Here is a 19,528-nt window from a genome sequence, read left to right on the forward strand (position 1 = left end):
CTCCAGGCTGAAATATAACATTTTAAATCAATATTAATTGTAAAATAAAAGCTAAATATTAAGTTATAAAACAAAAAAAATCCACCATTAGAATAAATTTTTCATGTGATGTTTTTCACTCTTTTGCTAAATGCTGAGATCGACTCTTGTTGTAGATACCCAACATCACAGAAATCCAGCCCAACTACGGGCCTCGCGTTGGGGGTACTCTCATCACAGTGACTGGGCCTCATCTGGATGCTGGGAAGACCAGAAAAGTCACTCTTAACGATGTTCCCTGCCCTATAAAAAGGTGATGGGATCCTCTTTCTTTCTGTTTCCACATTCCTGTTTATCTAAAATCGTGTTGTTGGCCTCCTGTTTTCATCAGGTTCTGTTTCCACAGTTTTATGGCTACGAATTCACGAGCAAACATGTTCACACTTGTTTGAATTGCTGTTTTGGAAACTGGGTCAGGAGGCGGAGGACTGACTCAGCTCTGAACTATTCTCCACTGTACATCATACAGAAGATACAAAATCCAGTAAATTAAAAGGCATAAAGCCTTTATTTGCTACGGCAGGTCATTTAATTCACCCCTCCCTCTTTCTGCAGGGTCACAAAGCCCAGCGGGAACGTTTCATCCATCATCTGTCTGTCACAGCCCATCTCAGAGGTGAGGGACGTCCCGCTGAGTGTTTTCATCGACAAGTCTCCCGTTCGCACCACAAAGGTTTTTTATTACAAAGAAAACCCAAAGATTTCAGCCGTGCTGCCCGACTGCAGCTTTGACAGGTAACCATCAGCCCATACAGGTGAATTCCACAGTTTTTACCTTGATTAACAGCAAATCATTTCCAAATACGTCAGAAGACGGCCTCCTCAGGGATGACTGGGTAAGATCAGCCAGTGTTTGACTAACACATTCTCTCAATTCAATCTCTTTTATTTATCAGTGCTTTTCTTTACCACCTCATTATAACTCTTGTTTCTTAATCTGTAAATAATCCCTCTATCCCCCTCACACCTGCACCTTCTTAGAAAATCAGGTGTTATTTTGTTTTTTGGCTTTTTATGTCGCCATGTTATCTTGATTTATGCTGATGGCGGCTTACTGGTGAAGTGGGCCGTGATTAATCAAACGACTCTTTCTTTCTTTTGTGTCTGAATGTAGAGGCTCAAAGATTGTGATTGAAGGGGAGAACCTGGATTCTGTGTACCGCACCATCATCCACTTTAAACCCAATGAGAACCACCTGAAACCTGTGACCAGGGTACTGTGCTCATCATACATCATAGTAGATTTATTCAAATGTAAATTTTTCTACATGTGCATTTATTTCCCCTCTGGATGGTGTACTGTGCCTAAATGCTCGTTCCTGCATGGTGCTGTTTCCTTGCAGGACTGTGTAGGCAAGTCGCTGCCGAAGAGGATGGTGTGCATCACGCCTGTGTTCCACAGGGATGAGACTGAGGAAGGAGAGCTGTCTTTTGACATGGACGGTGCACTGGGCCTGTGGAATAAAAAGTTCTCCTACCACCCCTATGGCGAGCCTATACCTTTTGAAACAGAGGGTCATGTGCTAAATTTGTACCCTGGTTTTGATGAAGTGTCACTACATGTAAGTTATATAATTATAATTGATGTGGATTTGAAAGAAGCATAAATAATTTCTTTTAAATGTTTCAAATCTTGATTTGAACCTTTCTTTTCAAGCATCAAAAACTGAACCTGGTGAGCTCCTGTATGACCATAATTATGACGGTGGCCGGTGTTGATTGTGATGCTAAAGTCCTGGATAATGAGATAACCTGCAGGATCCCCAAAAACATGACCATTCCCAGTGAGGGGCTGCCAGTGAAGGTTGGTGTTTCTGGGTGTTTAAATGACTGGGTGCTGTCTTTCATGTCTGGAAAGTGTTTGCTAACCTTTCCTGTTCACTGGAAACAGTAGTTAAACTGTCGCGAAGCCTGCAGCATGAAATTGGAAACTAATTGTTCAATTTTATTTTCATTTACTGTAAGTTTACTGTAAGAAATATTTTCTTACCTTTAGCAAGAAAAAATGATGTAACTTTATCATACTTATTAAACATTAAATGTAAGTGATAATTTCTCTTTGGGGATTAATAAAGTAGTTTTAATTTAACTTGACAAACTAAGCTAAGCTTAGCACAAAGAGTGGAAGATAATGCCCTGGCTAAGCCAGAGCTAAGCTAATTTTCATTTCTGTGTTGATTAAATGAACTTGATATATGGTTTAAAAAGGTTTAGTGATGGTTTTATGCAGATCCTCTTATCTGTGGCCAGAACAGCAAACCTTCATTGTTTCTGTTCTACATGCTAAACTAGGCTAGCCCAGCTATAAACGAAGCAGTATGATACCGCTTCATTTATAAAGCACATTTAATTTGAATTCTTTTTTCTTTTTTTTGATCAGAGGGTGAACAATGCAGTGGAGAGATGGATTATACACACACACACACACACACACACACACACACACACACACACACACACACACACACACACACACATATATATAAGTTCTATTCTAAGCAGATTTTATGATGTAATTGCATCCTGCAAAGCCAAAACTGATTGAATGACTTACTTTTAGTCCCAAAACAAAGTGACTCTGTTCTGTTTGTTGTTGTTTCATTTCAGACAGCCAAATATTTATTTTTATAAAATAAAAATATGATCATTTTGTTATTTTCTATTTAAAATTGTTCACTTTAAAGCAGCAATTCTGAACAATAGCAGGTCTTAACATATTATTATAGCATATTTCCAACAACTTATGTTTCCCAAAGTATTTTACAAATAAAAATAAAACTAAAATGAATAAAATACAGACAGTAATGCAATACAATAATTAAAACATTACAAAAAACAAAACAAAAAACCAACAATAAAAAAATAAAAGACGTTCAGGTCAGAAACTTGTAGAACTGCTTCGTGGCAGTGCTGTTTCCTTTCATGTAAACTGGCTCATTGGTTGGTTTGAACTTGGGACGAGTGTTAGCTGTAGCATCAGTAAGTGTAACTTCCACACAGGCTCACATCTCAGCAAGCTGTCAATCAGCTCTGTACGAGTAAACAACCCAAACATCACGTCCTGAAGTCACGCTGGACTTCCAGACCTCATCATGGCCAGTTTTTCATCAGACAAACCCCTCAGGACAGAAAAAAGCTTCTAAATGTCCTGATGTTTCATTGAGCAGAGTCTCTCTAAATCTTCTTAAAGTTCAGATCTCAGATCCAGATCTGTCCAAGATCTGGGTGAGTCCAAGATCTGGACCTGATAAGATTGTTTCTTTGAGTGGTCCATAATGGACATGACGTCTCTGTGATGGACCAGACGTCCTTGTGATAGACCAGACTTCTCCATGATGGACATGATGTCTCCGCAATGGGCACGACGTGTCTGTGGTGGACCTGACGTTTCCGTGATGGACATGATGTCTCCGTGATGGACATGATGTCTCCTTGATGGACATGATGTCTCCTTGATGGACCTGACGTCTCCGTGATGGACATGCTGTCTCCGTGATGGACATGACATTTCCGTGTTGGACATGCTGTCTACGTGATGGACATGATGTCTCCGTGATGGACATGACGTCTCCGTGATGGACCTGACGTCTCCTTGATGGACATGACATCTCTGTGGTGGACATGATGTCTCCATGATGGACCTTACGTCTCTGTGACATGATGTCTCTGTGATGGACATGCTGTCTCTGTGATGGACATGACGACTTGGTGATGGACATGCTGTCTCTGTGATGGACATGACGACTTGGTGATGGACATGCTGTCTCTGTGATGGACATAATGTCTCCATGATGGACATACTGTCTAAGTGATAGACATGATGTCTCCGTGATAGACACGATGTCTCCTTGATGGACCGTATGTCTCTGTGATGGACAAGCTGTCTCCGTGATGGACATGATGTCTCCATGATGGACATGACGTCTCTGTGATGGACATGATGTCTCCATGATGGACTTGCTGTCTCCGTGATGGACCTGACGTCTCCGTGATGGACATGATGTCTCCGTGATAGACATGCTGTCTACGTGATGGACATGATGTCTCCGTGATGGACATGCTGTCTACGTGATGTACATGATGTCTCCGTGATGGACATGCTGTCTCCGTGATGGACATGATGTCTCCGTGATGGTCATGCTGTCTCCGTGATTGACATGATGTCTTTGTGATGGACATGGTGTCTCCGTGATGGACATGACGTCTCCGTGATGGACATGCTGTCTCCGTGATGGACATGATGTCTCCATGATGGACTCGCTGTCTCCTTGATGGACATGACATCTCTGTGATGGACATGATGTCTCCATGATGGACACGACGACTCCGTGATGGACATGCTGTCTCCGTGATGGACCTTACGTCTCTGTGACATGATGTCTCTGTGATAGACATGCTGTCTCTGTGATGGACATGACGACTTGGTGATGGACATGCTGTCTCTGTGATGGACATAATGTCTCCATGATGGACATGCTGTCTAAGTGATAGACACGATGTCTCCGTGATAGACACGATGTCTCCTTGATGGCCCGTATGTCTCTGTGATGGACATGATGTCTCCATGATGGACTTGCTGTCTCCGTGATGGACCTGACGTCTCCGTGATGGACATGATGTCTCCGTGATAGACATGCTGTCTACGTGATGGACATGATGTCTCCGTGATGGACATGATGTCTCCTTGATGGACATGATGTCTCCTTGATGGACCTGACGTCTCCGTGATGGACATGCTGTCTCCGTGATGGACATGACATTTCCGTGTTGGACATGCTGTCTCCGTGATGTACATGATGTCTCCGTGATGGACATAATGTCTCCATGATGGACATGCTGTCTCTGTGATGGACATGACGACTTGGTGATGGACACGCCAACTTAGTGATGGACATGTGTCTCCGTGATGAACTGTACATCTCTGTGATGGACAGGATGACTTGGTGATGGACATGATGTCTCTGTGATGGACATAATGTCTCTGTGATGGACATGACATCTCTGTGATGGACATGACGTCTCCGTGATGGACATGATGACTTGTTTATGGACATGATGTCTCTGTGATGGACATAATGTCTCCGTGATGGACCATACGTCTCCTTGATGGACATAATGTCTCCGTGATGGACATGACATCTCTGTGATGGACATGACGTCTCCGTGATGGACCTGACGTCTCCTTGATGGACATGACATCTCTGTGATGGACATGATGTCTCCATGATGGACCTTACGTCTCTGTGACATGATGTCTCTGTGATGGACATGCTGTCTCTGTGATGGACATGACGACTTGGTGGTGGACATGCTGTCTCTGTGATGGACATGATGTCTCCATGATGGACTTGCTGTCTCCTTGATGGACATGACGTCTCTGTGATGGACATGATGTCTCCATGATGGACTTGCTGTCTCCGTGATGGACATGCTGTCTCCGTGATGGACATGATGTCTCCATGATGGACATAATGTCTCCATGATGGACATGCTGTCTCTGTGATGGACATGACGACTTGGTGATGGACATGCTGTCCCTGTGATGGACATGACGACTTGGTGATGGACATGCTGTCTCCGTGATGGACATAATGTCTCCATGATGGACATAATGTCTCCATGATGGACATGCTGTCTCTGTGATGGACATGACGACTTGGTGATGGACATGCTGTCCCTGTGATGGACATGACGACTTGGTGATGGACATGCTGTCTCCGTGATGGACATAATGTCTCCATGATGGACATGCTGTCTAAGTGATAGACATGATGTCTCCGTGATAGACACAATGTCTCCTTGATGGACCGTACGTCTCTGTGATGGACAAGCTGTCTCCGTGATGGACATGATGTCTCCATGATGGACTTGCTGTCTCCTTGATGGACATGACGTCTCTGTGATGGACATGATGTCTCCGTGATGGACACGCCAACTTAGTGAAGGACATGTGTCTCCGTGATGAACTGTACATCTCTGTGATGGACAGGATGACTTGGTGATGGACCTGACTTCTCCGTGATGGACATGATGACTTGTTTATGGACATGATGTCTCTGTGATGGACATAATGTCTCCGTGATGGACCATACGTCTCTGTGATGGACATGATGTCTCAGTGATGGACCGTACGTCTCTGTGATGGACATGATGTCTCTGTGATGGACCATACGTCTCTGTGATGGACATGATGTCTCTGTGATGGACATGAAGACTTGGTGATGGACATGCTGTCTCTGTGATGGACATGACGACTTGGTGATGGACATGCTGTCTCCGTGATGGACATAATGTCTCCATGATGGACATGCTGTCTAAGTGATAGACATGATGTCTCCGTGATAGACACAATGTCTCCTTGATGGACCGTACGTCTCTGTGATGGACATGATGTCTCTGTGATGGACATGACGACTTGGTGATGGACATGATGTCTCCGTGATGGACCGTACGTCTCTGTGATGGATATGATGTCTCTGTGATGGACATGACGACTTGGTGATGGACATGATGTCTCCGTGATGGACATGATGTCTCTGTGATGGACATTATGTTCTCAGGGTAAATTCTGGGTCTGCTCCTCGCTGGAGAGCGACTGTTTCCATCTTCACCTTTCTAGTAGAGTTTAAAAACCATGTGTCTGATTTCCAGCTGGTTGACGTGTTTTTGGCGTGTTTCTCTGTCCATTGTCAGATCATCTGTGTGTGTGTGCATGTGTGTGTTTGGCTCAGTGTGGAACTCTGCTGTGGACACAGAGCAGCTTTGACATGATGTCATGTAAACCAGATCAATAACATCAGATGTTTAGTTTTTTAATAAAGGAACTGGATAAACCAGTTCTTGAGGAAAGGTGACTTGGTCTAGAAAACCAGATCAAAATAAATTATGGGGAACTTATTGGGGGAGTTGGGGCTCGCTGAGGGGCGGGCCCATCCTGGTATAATTGTAGAGAAACAGTGGCCACATATTTAGAAGAATGGAAGTTTATAAATAATACTTTAACTGCTCTGTTTACTTCAGATTTCCATCAACGGGCAGGTTCACAACGTTGGCACAGTGGTGAGGGTCAGCAACCACTACATGATGGGAATCGCTCTGGGGATCCTGGCGGCTCTAGTGGCCGGGGCAGTGCTGGCTTTTGTTGTAATGAAACATTTGAGAATGAAGAAGAAAGGTGAGCACCCCTTCTTGTGTGGACCTTGATCAAGCCTGTTTACACAACTGAAATCACACAAGTCTTTCAACTAGAACATCTCAAGTTTCCTTCCGGATGTTGTTGTTTTTTTTGGAGTTGATGATTAAATTAGAAGTTGTGAAATGTTTTTCAGCTTTAATGGTGGAGGCGAGTTTGTCCCACAGAGCTACCCGCTCTGGTGCAAACGTTGCTGGGATGTCACCCATCGGAGACTACAGAAGAGGTGACTGTCTGGTTCAGCTCAGATAACATCCTTTCATAGATGTGCTGAGATTGGGAACCCCTCTTAAACTCTCTCTCCTTCTGAACTTAGTGATATCCATGAATCCTCCCACCCCCTTAGTGGGAGCGGTGGTGTTTCCCAGCCTGGCTTATGCTGCAGGCAACTTGGATCCAACAGACTCATGGACTCCCCTCATGCCAACAGAAAAGATCTCCATCTGCAACTTTAGGCCAGAGCTGCTGGAAGAAGTGAAAGATGTTCTTATCCCTGCTGAGATGCTAGTAGTGCAGCACCATCGCATCATAGGAAAGGGTAGGAACCCACATGTGTGTCTGATGCTTAAAAGCTTGCTGTGAGACCTCAGCTTGTATATCGTTGTTTTTTTGTTTTGTTTTTTTTTTACTGCAGGCCATTTTGGAACAGTCTATCATGGCTACTTCACAGAAATCCACTGTGCTGTCAAGTCTTTAAATAGTTAAGTAAAGTCTGCTTCCTGAGTGTGTTTTTATGACTTAGCACTGGAAAGTCTCTCCTCCATTTGACATCATGTTTATGTGTGTGTCATCAGGAATAACAGATGTTGAGGAGGTGGAGCAGTTTCTGAAGGAAGGCATCATAATGAAGGGTTTCCACCACAGCAACGTGCTCTCTCTGCTGGGCATCTTCCTGCCACAGGAAGGGCTTCCTCTAGTGGTGCTGCCATATATGAAACATGGAGACCTGCGGCACTTCATACGCTGCGAGAAGAGGGTGTGATTTCCACAATAAACATTTCATTTAGGGACAAGCATCTGCTAACTACCTGATAAATCAGGCACCTATTTAGTCATATGTTTGTTGGATTTTTTGTAGAACCCCACGGTTAAGGACCTCATCGGTTTTGGACTGCAGGTTGCCAAGGGGATGGAATATTTGGCTCATAAAAAGTTTGTGCACAGAGATCTTGCTGCGCGTAACTGCATGTGAGCTGCCAGTAAATGCAGAGAAATGTGCAACTCATTCGCTGCCATTAGATCTGAATTTAGGGACAGATTTCATGGAATGTGACTGATATCTGACTGTTTTCCTGTTTGTAGGCTGGATGAGTCGTATACTGTGAAAGTGGCAGATTTTGGCATGGCCAGAGATGTTTTTGATAAGGAATATTACAGCGTTCAGGATCACAGGAAAGCCAAACTGCCTGTGAAGTGGATGGCCATCGAGAGCCTGCAAACCCAGAAATTTACCTCCAAATCAGATGTGGTGTGTATGAAAATAAACCACAGCTTACCACAGAATACTGACAATTTAAAGCTACCCAATTAATTGCAGATGTGTAGCTGTTAAACATTTGCTTCTCCTGACACAGTGGTCCTTCGGTGTACTGATGTGGGAGATGCTGACCAGAGGAGCAAGTCCCTACCCAGAAGTGGACCCTTATGACATAACACATTATTTAATGAAGGGCAGGAGGCTTCCCCAGCCACAGTACTGCCCTGACCCATTGTAAGTTGCAGAAATTATACTTTTATATTACCACCATTGTTAATTAACACTAAGAAGTTATTGTTATACTTTAAAAACACTACTACAGCTGCAAGGCAAAATATCATGGCACAAAGTCCAAACGGTAACAAGATGTACCAATGGTGAGTCAGTAGAGTGAAACTTGTAAATTGTCCACTACCTGTAGCCAACATGGTTATTCTGTGTAGTTTAGGAGTTAATGTATATGCCTGCAGGGCACTTTGGAGAGTCCTGCTTCTTTTACACACCAACCCACACCCAGTGCAGCCAATGTGGATTGAAAGCTCATGAATGAGAGTCACGCTGCAGCACATTTTAGGACAGTAAAGAAAAAAATGTGTCCACTTTTCTTTTGAGACATACTATTATATTTACTTTCATGAAGGTTAATGACAGGATTGATACCACTGACATGTCGGGATCAAACCAGTCAATGGGAATAATCAGTAGGTTAGTGTAAATACTCTAACCAGCATTCATGTAACTGTGGTTGTATTTAGGCTCTACATGTGAAGGGAAACAACAGTTTTTGCAGAGGTTATGTGTAAAACTTTTTCTTGTCCGGAAACTTCCTGAGGTCTCTAGCGCTCCTAATCCTGGATCAGGCCTCCAATCCAGCTGGTCTGAGGGGAAAATGCTGTAAATAAAGCTTTTCCCGAAGCGGATGCAGTTAGTGTGGATCAGCGCCAAGCTGTGGTGGAGCCATTTTATGTTAATGTGTTTGCTATTATGTGCACACTTGATTAACACTTGGCTGATGGGTGTGTCCCTTTGGGTGCGTGTTCCATGGTGTGCACATCACCTGTCTTGGAGGGTGGGGTAAGTTTGGGACTGAAATTTTCTGTTGACAGCAAACAGCTGTGGAGTGGGTCGTGCATCATGTCCTCTGTTTTGTGCCGTTTCCTTGCATATGCTGAAGAATATGTAAATAGATTAGATACGTTGTGGAAATTAAACACCGCAGCCTCACAGCAAGAAGGTCGCCGGTTCGAATCTTGGCTGGGGAGGTTTAAACCTGGGGGGGCGTGGCCTTTCTGTGTGGAGTCTGCATGTTCTCCCCGTCTATGCGTGGGTTCTCTCCGGGTTCTCTGGCTTCCTCCCACCGTCCAAAGACATGCATGATAGGATAGGTTAATTAGTTATTCTAAATTCTCCCTAGGAGAGAGTGTGTGTGTGAATGGTTGTTTGTCTATCTGTGTTGGCCCTGCGACAGACTGGTGACCTGTCCAGGTGTACCTGTTAAAATGCTGGGATAGGCTCCAGCTCACCCGCGACCCGTAATGGAACAAGCGGTCAAGATAATGGATGGATGGAAGTTGAAGCTCATCAAGACTGAAATAATTAGAAACTGATGGAAATAAATGTGGTTGTTACTGTAGATTGCTTTAATGTTAGTCAATAACATAAGGCCGTTATTCTCAAAGTGGGGTCCCTGGACCCTTGGTGGTCCGCAAGCCAAAGCTTGGGGTCTGCGGAAAACAAAGCTTTGGCTTATCTCTGAATAAGTGAATAATTACACATTGACCAGTGCGGAAATTAAACAAAGATATCTAACCAGCATCCTCCCCTTATATCAGCTTTGGACCAATTAAAAAGTGATATGATGAAAAGAATTCACACAAACCTTTAACTTATCTGCACGGCAAGCAGGTACTGCACAGTTCCACGCGCAGATCTGCGGGTGGAGATGAGTATTTCCTCAAATCTGTCCACTTCAGTAAGTGACGGCAAATCTTCTCACAGGTCAGGCAGAAGAGAAACTGTTGGACTTTTCAGGCGACAGGACATTCAAAGACTGATTTCAGCAGGCTAACCATGAAAACCTCTGGTCCTCCGTCTCTCACAAGTGTCCTCAGCTCACTGCTGAGGCCACGCAACACGTCACTCACCTCTCTGAGCTGTCGCTTTCTGCTTTAACTGCAGTGAAAAGTAAATACAGGGCTGGTTAACAAGTAGAGGATCTGAGAGTTTGTCATCCGTCACGCCAAGAACAGATAAAACAGGTTAATCCGTCTCACTAATCATGATCGGTCCTTGATAAAGTTTATTGTGCAAATATTATTGTAAAGGTTTAATTATCTTTTTTATTACATTCAGTTTTTGCCAATAATCTGCTAAAGGGGCAATAATGCCAGGATCTTAAAGTTGAATCACTTTAGTAAACTTTACTATGTCATTTTCCTAAAATTTTTAAAATCTCTTACATAAAAATGACAAAATGTCATCAAGTTTTAATTTAAATTTAAAAAAAAATTGCCCTGTTTCTGTATGTTTATTTTGAGTTGTAGTTATTTTATGGTAAACAAAATGATTTAAAATGTAATAGTTCCTATCAACTCATAGTTCAGATGGCTGTAAATATGTTTTGTTGGGCATCAGGATTATGATTTGGGGGGTATTGAGAAGACGTAATGCAGTGGACTATGATGGCCATTCCATCTTCATTTATCCAGACTCTGCTTGTTTTTCCAGGTATCGCATCATGCTGCAGTGTTGGGACCCGGATCCAGACCTGAGGCCCAGCTTTGCTACACTGGTGATGGCTGTCTCCACCATCCTTTCAGACCTTGAGGGAGAACACTACATCAGTCTGAATGTCACTTACGTCAACCTGGACCAGCCACGGCCCTACCCCGCTCTCACAGAGTCTGCTGATGAGTATGACTCAACAGATGCTGAAGACTCAGGCTCAGTCTCCTCCTGATGCTCTCCTCTTAATCTACTGACTTTAAACTGGTTTTAAAGAGTGTGTACAATGCAAACACCTGGTTCTTTTACCTCAAAGGATAAAAAACACAAAGTTATTTCCTGCTACATGAGTACATTAAGGATGAAATAAAGTTTATCCAAAAAGGTGGTTTACCTGCACAACATAAAAATATCTTAAATTGTTCTTAAAAAACATAAGAAATTAACCTCAGAAGCTGTTAATGCTTACAAAATATTGCCTTGGAGGAATTTTGCATAATTTTTAGACACTTGCATAGTCTAGGTTTTTCTTTAGTACACCACTCCTTCTGTAGCAAGATGCTTTAATGTTATTGTACATGTACTGCCCATCAGTCAGGTGTCACCAAGACATAATACTTATTACCTTAATAAACATTCTCAGTAATACAGTATTAAGCAGATTATGTTTTAATACTTAGTTAGTTGCATAGTTTATTTGACATCTCAGTCAAATCCACCACACACTTCTTCTCTAAGTACAGTCTAAAAAGCCAACATGGCAACAGCCAAAATACCAAACATGAGGTTTCAAAACTATATTTGACAAACCAGAAGTGACATAATGTCCACTTATTTATCTATCTATCGTGGGGATCAGATGTTTCCCTGCTCCAACACACCTAAATCAAATGAAATGGTTCTCCAACACCTTGTTGTCAAGTCTGTTAATAACCTTTTAATCTGAATCAGGTGTGTTGAAACATTTAAAAAACATCAGGATTTGCTGATACCTGCTCTATATTCAGCATTTCACCCCCAATATTAATCCGTGTGAAAAGCAACTTATTTAATAGACATTTGATTTTGTTTTTTACTGCTAACAGAAAATAACATGGAATCACTTTTCTAGTACTAGCTAGCTGGGATAGTCTCCAACACCCTGCATTGGAATACGCAGGTATAAATCTAGCAGCTAGTACTGCGGTGGCGAGTGCTGATTACCTCATATCTGCTACCACCTGGCAACATGGACAGCAGCAGGGACATCTGGACTGTCAACATTAGACAGTGGTCCACAGTTACTGATGAGGGCATCTTATCTGGAGATCTCAAACTTATTCTCTTTTAACATTAGATATCAGAGCATTAATATGATTCATCTACAGAAACGGATTTTAATAACCAACTGTCCTTACTGGAGTATGAAACACTAATCTGGTTATAACAAGTTATCAAATGTCGGTAAAGAAATAGTTTAGAACTTTTGTATAAGCTGTTAATTTTCTATTTAGTCAGATATTTAACATAGTTTAGTTATAACTAGTTTAGGCTGCAGGACACCGAGTATGTGATCTGTTTGTGTTACTGAATTATTTTTATTTTCTGGTCACAAAGTTGCCCTGAAAATAGCAAATAACTATACATTTTGCATTATCTCCCAGATTAGATATTTGGTCCAGTTACTGGCAAAAAAAAGAAAAAAGAAAGAAAGAAAGAAAGAAGAAGAAGAAGAAGAAAAAAAAGAAAAACATAAAAGAAATCAGAGCTGAGCATGAAGACGTGCAGTCTGAATGTACTCTGACTCTCATCAACAGAGCAGCATCTTGCCCTTTTTTTTTATAATCTTTATTTAACCAGGAAATGATCCATTGAGATTAAAAATCTCTTTTACAAGGATGTCCTAGGTCTGTTAGCATTAACTAGCATCACAAAAGTTACCTGTTGTGTCATCTGCAACATGGATATGAAGAATTTCAGTGCCGGATTAAAAACTTTTCACCAAAATTTATCGTGCAGTTGTTGGGATTAAAACCCTGTGTTTCCTCTATCATGTTTTAACGGCATTCTGCCCGGACAGCATCAAGCACCACCCCCTTTTACCCTGAATTGTCACAACAATACAAAAGCCACAAGATGAATACAAAAAGCACAACACTCCACAATTAGCCACAACACTTCACAATTAGCCACAACACAATTAGCCACAACACAACACAATTAGCCCCAACACTTCATATTTAGCCACAACACAACACAATTAGCCACAACACTTCACAATTAGCCACAACACAACACAATTAGCCACAACACTTCACAATTAGCCACAACACTCTACAGTTAGACACAACACTTTATATTTAGCCACAACACTTCACAATTAGCCACAACACTTTATATTTAGCCACAACACGACAGAATTAGCCGCAATACTTCATATTTAGCCACAACACAACACAATTAGCCACAACACTTCACAATTAGCCACAACACTTCATATTTAGCCACAACACAACACAATTAGCCACAACACTTTATATTTAGCCACAACACTTCATATTTAGCCACAACACAACACAACACAATTAGCCACAACACTTCATATTTAGCCACAACACGACACAATTAGCCACAACACGACACAATTAGCCACAACACTTCACAATTAGCCACAACACTTCATATTTAGCCACAACACAACACAATTAGCCACAACACTTCATATTGAGCCACAACACAACACAATTAGCCACAACACTTTATATTTAGCCACAACACGACACAATTAGCCACAACACGACACAATTAGCCACAACACTTCACAATTAGCCACAACACTTCATATTTAGCCACAACACAACACAATTAGCCACAACACTTCATATTGAGCCACAACACAACACAATTAGCCACAACACTTCATATTTAGCCACAACACGACACAATTAGCCACAACACTTCATATTTAGCCACAACACGACACAATTAGCCACAACACTTTATATTTAGCCACAACACGACACAATTAGCCACAACACTTCATATTTAGCCACAACACAACACAATTAGCCACAACACTTTATATTTAGCCACAACACAACACAATTAGCCACAACACTTCATATTTAGCCACAACACTTTATATTTAGCAACAACACTTCACAATTAGCCACAACACTTCATATTTAGCCACAACACAACACAATTAGCCACAACACAACACAATTAGCCACAACACTTCATATTTAGCCACAACACAACACAATTAGCCACAACACTTTATATTTAGCCACAACACGACACAATTAGCCACAACACTTTATATTTAGCCACAACACGACACAATTAGCCACAACACTTTATATTTAGCAACAACACGACACAATTAGCCACAACACAACACAATTAGCCACAACACTTTATATTTAGCCACAACACGACACAATTAGCCACAACACAACACAATTAGTCAAAACACTTCATATTTAGCCACAACACGACACAATTAGCCACAACACTTCATATTTAGCCACAACACAACACAATTAGCCACAACACTTTATATTTAGCCACAACACGACACAATTAGCCACAACACTTCATATTTAGCCACAACACGACACAATTAGCAGTAACACTTCAAATTTAGCCACAACACAACACAATTAGCCACAACACTTTATATTTAGCCACAACACGACACAATTAGCCACAACACTTCATATTTAGCCACAACACGACACAATTAGTCACAACACTTTATATTTAGCCACAACACGACACAATTAGCCACAACACAACACAATTAGCCACAACACTTTATATTTAGCCACAACACGACACAATTAGCCACAAAACTTCATATTTAGCCACAACACGACACAATTAGCCACAACACTTCATATTTAGCCACAACACGACACAATTAGCCACAACACTTCATATTTAGCCACAACACGACACAATTAGCCACAACACTTCAAATTTAGCCACAACACGACACAATTAGCCACAACACTTCATATTTAGTAACAACACGACACAATTAGCAGTAACACTTCAAATTTAGCCACAACACAACACAATTAGCCACAACACTTTATATTTAGCCACAACACGACACAATTAGCCACAACACTTCATATTTAGCCACAACACGACACAATTAGCCACAACACTTCATATTTAGCCACAACACGACACAATTAGCCACAACACTTCATATTTAGCCACAACACAACACAATTAGCCACAACACAACACAATTAGCCACAACACTTTATATTTAGCCACAACACGACACAATTTGCAGCAACACTTCACATTTAGCCACAACACGACACAATTAGCAGCACCACTTTATATTTAGCCACAACACGACACAATTAGCCACACCACTTCATATTTAGCCACAACACGACACAATTAGCCACAACACTCCACAATCAGCCACACCACTTTATATTTAGCCACAACACAACACAATTAGCCACACCACTTTATATTTAGCCACAACACGACACAATTAGCCACAACACTTCATATTTAGCCACAACACTCCACAATTAGCCACACCACTTTATATTTAGCCACAACACGACACAATTAGCCACAACACTTCATATTTAGCCACAACACAACACAATTAGCCACAACACGACACAATTAGCCACAACACTTCATATTTAGCCACAACACAACACAATTAGCCACAACACTTCATATTTAGCCACAACACAACACAATTAGCCACACCACTTTATATTTAGCCACAACACACACAATTAGCCACAACACTTTATATTTAGCCACAACACGACACAATTAGCCACAACACTTTATATTTAGCCACAACACTTCATATTTAGCCACAACACGACAAAATTAGCCACAACACTTCATACTTAGCCACAACACGACACAGTTAGCCACAACACTTCATATTTAGCCACAACACGACACAGTTAGCCACAACACTTCATATTTAGCCACAACGCTTCATATTTAGCCACAACACGACACAGTTAGCCACAACACTTCATATTTAGCCACAACACGACACAGTTAGCCACAACACTTCATATTTAGCCACAACACTTCATATTTAGCCACAACACGACACAGTTAGCCACAACACTTCATATTTAGCCACAACACGACACAGTTAGCCACAACACTTTATATTTAGCCACAACACTTCATATTTAGCCACAACACGACAAAATTAGCCACAACACTTCATATTTAGCCACAACATGACACAATTTGCAGCAACACTTCATATTTAGCCACAATACAACACAATTTGCAGCAACACTTCATATTTAGCCACAACACGACACAATTAGCAGCAACACTTCATATTTAGCCACAACACGACACAGTTAGCCACAACACTTCATATTTAGCCACAACATGACACAATTTGCAGCAACACTTCATATTTAGCCACAACACAACACAATTTGCAGGAACACTTCATATTTAGCCACAACACGACACAATTTGCAGCAACACTTTATATTTAGCCACAACACGACACAATTTGCAGGAACACTTCATATTTAGCCACAACACGACACAATTTGCAGCAACACTTCATATTTAGCCACAACACGACACAATTTGCAACAACACTTCATATTTAGCCACAACATGACACAATTTGCAGCAACACTTCATATTTAGCCACAACACTTCACATTTAGCCACAACACGACACAATTAGCAGCAACACTTTATATTTAGCAACAACACGACACAATTAGCAGCAACACTTTATATTTAGCCACAACACGACACAATTAGCAGCAACACTTTATATTTAGCCACAACACGACACAATTTGCAGCAACACTTCACATTTAGCCACAACACAACACAATTAGCCACAACACAACACAATTAGCCACAACACTTTATATTTAGCCACAACACGACACAATTAGCCACAACACAACACAATTAGTCAAAACACTTCATATTTAGCCACAACACGACACAATTAGCCACAACACTTCATATTTAGCCACAACACAACACAATTAGCCACAACACTTTATATTTAGCCACAACACGACACAATTAGCCACAACACTTCATATTTAGCCACAACACGACACAATTAGCAGTAACACTTCAAATTTAGCCACAACACAACACAATTAGCCACAACACTTTATATTTAGCCACAACACGACACAATTAGCCAAAACACTTCATATTTAGCCACAACACGACACAATTAGCCACAACACTTCAAATTTAGCCACAACACAACACAATTAGCCACAACACTTTATATTTAGCCACAACACGACACAATTAGCCACAACACTTCATATTTAGCCACAACACGACACAATTAGCCACAACACTTCATATTTAGCCACAACACGACACAATTAGCCAAAACATTTCATATTTAGCCACAACACGACACAATTAGCCACAACACTTCATATTTAGCCACAACACGACACAATTAGCCACAACACTTCATATTTAGCCACAACACAACACAATTAGCCACAACACAACACAATTAGCCACAACACTTTATATTTAGCCACAACACGACACAATTTGCAGCAACACTTCACATTTAGCCACAACACAACACAATTAGCCACAACACAACACAATTAGCCACAACACTTTATATTTAGCCACAACACGACACAATTAGCAGCACCACTTTATATTTAGCCACAACACGACACAATTAGCCACAACACTTTATATTTAGCCACAACACAACACAATTAGCCACAACACAACACAATTAGCCACAACACTTTATATTTAGCCACAACACGACACAATTAGCAGCACCACTTTATATTTAGCCACAACACGACACAATTTGCAGCAACACTTCACATTTAGCCACAACACAACACAATTAGCCACAACACAACACAATTAGCCACAACACTTTATATTTAGCCACAACACGACACAATTAGCAGCACCACTTTATATTTAGCCACAACACGACACAATTAGCCACACCACTTCATATTTAGCCACAACACAACACAATTAGCCACAACACTCCACAATCAGCCACACCACTTTATATTTAGCCACAACACGACACAATTAGCCACACCACTTTTTATTTAGCCACAACACGACACAATTAGCCACAACACTTCATATTTAGCCACAACACTCCACAATTAGCCACACCACTTTATATTTAGCCACAACACGACACAATTAGCCACAACACTTCATATTTAGCCACAACACGACACAATTAGCCACAACACAACACAATTAGCCACAACACTTCATATTTAGCCACAACACGACACAATTAGCCACAACACGACACAATTAGCTACAACACTTCATATTTAGCCACAACACGACACAATTAGCCACAACAAAACATAAAAGCTGCAGTGGAAGTTATGACTTTTTTCTTTTTTAAGGAACTTGCACCGTATGTAATAGAGGAAAGCGAGATTTCTTTGAAAAAAAAGGTCAAGAAGCGAGTAAAAATGTGATATTATAAATGTTAACTGTGATGTGTAAATAAAGAGTTATTGCCTGTTATAAGTAATGGGTCCACACCATTTATCGCCAAGTGTTGTGCTGAAAGAGGCACCCCTGCCATGAAAAGAACCCCCTCATGTGGAGCACAGTTGAAGCCACTCAGATGTCCATATTGCTCTACTATTTGTTCTTATGGACAAGAACATAGGTTACATATCAAACTTAACTAACTCACCAACAGCAACCGATGCCAGCATGTGTTGATCCAAACAGTCACTTTTGCAGGCTGTTGGGTGGAGGAGATAGATAGATAGATAGATAGATAGATAGATAGATAGTTAGATAGTTAGATAGATAGATAGATAGATAGATAGATAGATAGATAGATAGATAGATAGATAGATCTTTGTCGTGTTGTGGCTAAATATAAAGTGTTGTGGCTAATTGTGTTGTGTTGTGGCTAAATATGAAGTGTTGTGGCTAATTGTGTCGTGTTGTGGCTAAATTTGAAGTGTGACTGTACATCATCTAGGCGGCGAAGTTCTGTTCCGGTCCAAGTAATTGTGCTTATTTGTTAAGAGACCACCAATGGACACTGTTTCACTTTGCAG

General features: G+C 41.2%; 1 protein-coding gene across 1 annotated transcript in view; it reads left to right on the forward strand.

Moving 5' to 3' along the window:
* The window catches only part of mst1rb (macrophage stimulating 1 receptor b), a 31,563-nt gene extending 17,933 nt beyond the window's left edge, over window positions 1-13,630 (forward strand). Inside the window, exons 8-21 of the mRNA XM_041981594.1 lie at window positions 156-292; window positions 595-774; window positions 1,154-1,253; window positions 1,383-1,601; window positions 1,697-1,843; window positions 7,060-7,213; window positions 7,368-7,457; window positions 7,548-7,769; window positions 7,866-7,931; window positions 8,026-8,207; window positions 8,310-8,419; window positions 8,534-8,699; window positions 8,806-8,942; window positions 11,436-13,630. Coding sequence (XP_041837528.1) covers window positions 156-292; window positions 595-774; window positions 1,154-1,253; window positions 1,383-1,601; window positions 1,697-1,843; window positions 7,060-7,213; window positions 7,368-7,457; window positions 7,548-7,769; window positions 7,866-7,931; window positions 8,026-8,207; window positions 8,310-8,419; window positions 8,534-8,699; window positions 8,806-8,942; window positions 11,436-11,667 — 2,142 coding nt within the window. The 3' untranslated portion in view covers window positions 11,668-13,630. The remainder of the gene's footprint in view (window positions 1-155; window positions 293-594; window positions 775-1,153; window positions 1,254-1,382; window positions 1,602-1,696; window positions 1,844-7,059; window positions 7,214-7,367; window positions 7,458-7,547; window positions 7,770-7,865; window positions 7,932-8,025; window positions 8,208-8,309; window positions 8,420-8,533; window positions 8,700-8,805; window positions 8,943-11,435) is intronic.
* Window positions 13,631-19,528: the final 5,898 nt, after the last annotated feature.

This window comes from Melanotaenia boesemani, chromosome 3 (assembly GCF_017639745.1).
Source record: "Melanotaenia boesemani isolate fMelBoe1 chromosome 3, fMelBoe1.pri, whole genome shotgun sequence".
Lineage (NCBI taxonomy): Eukaryota > Metazoa > Chordata > Actinopteri > Atheriniformes > Melanotaeniidae > Melanotaenia > Melanotaenia boesemani.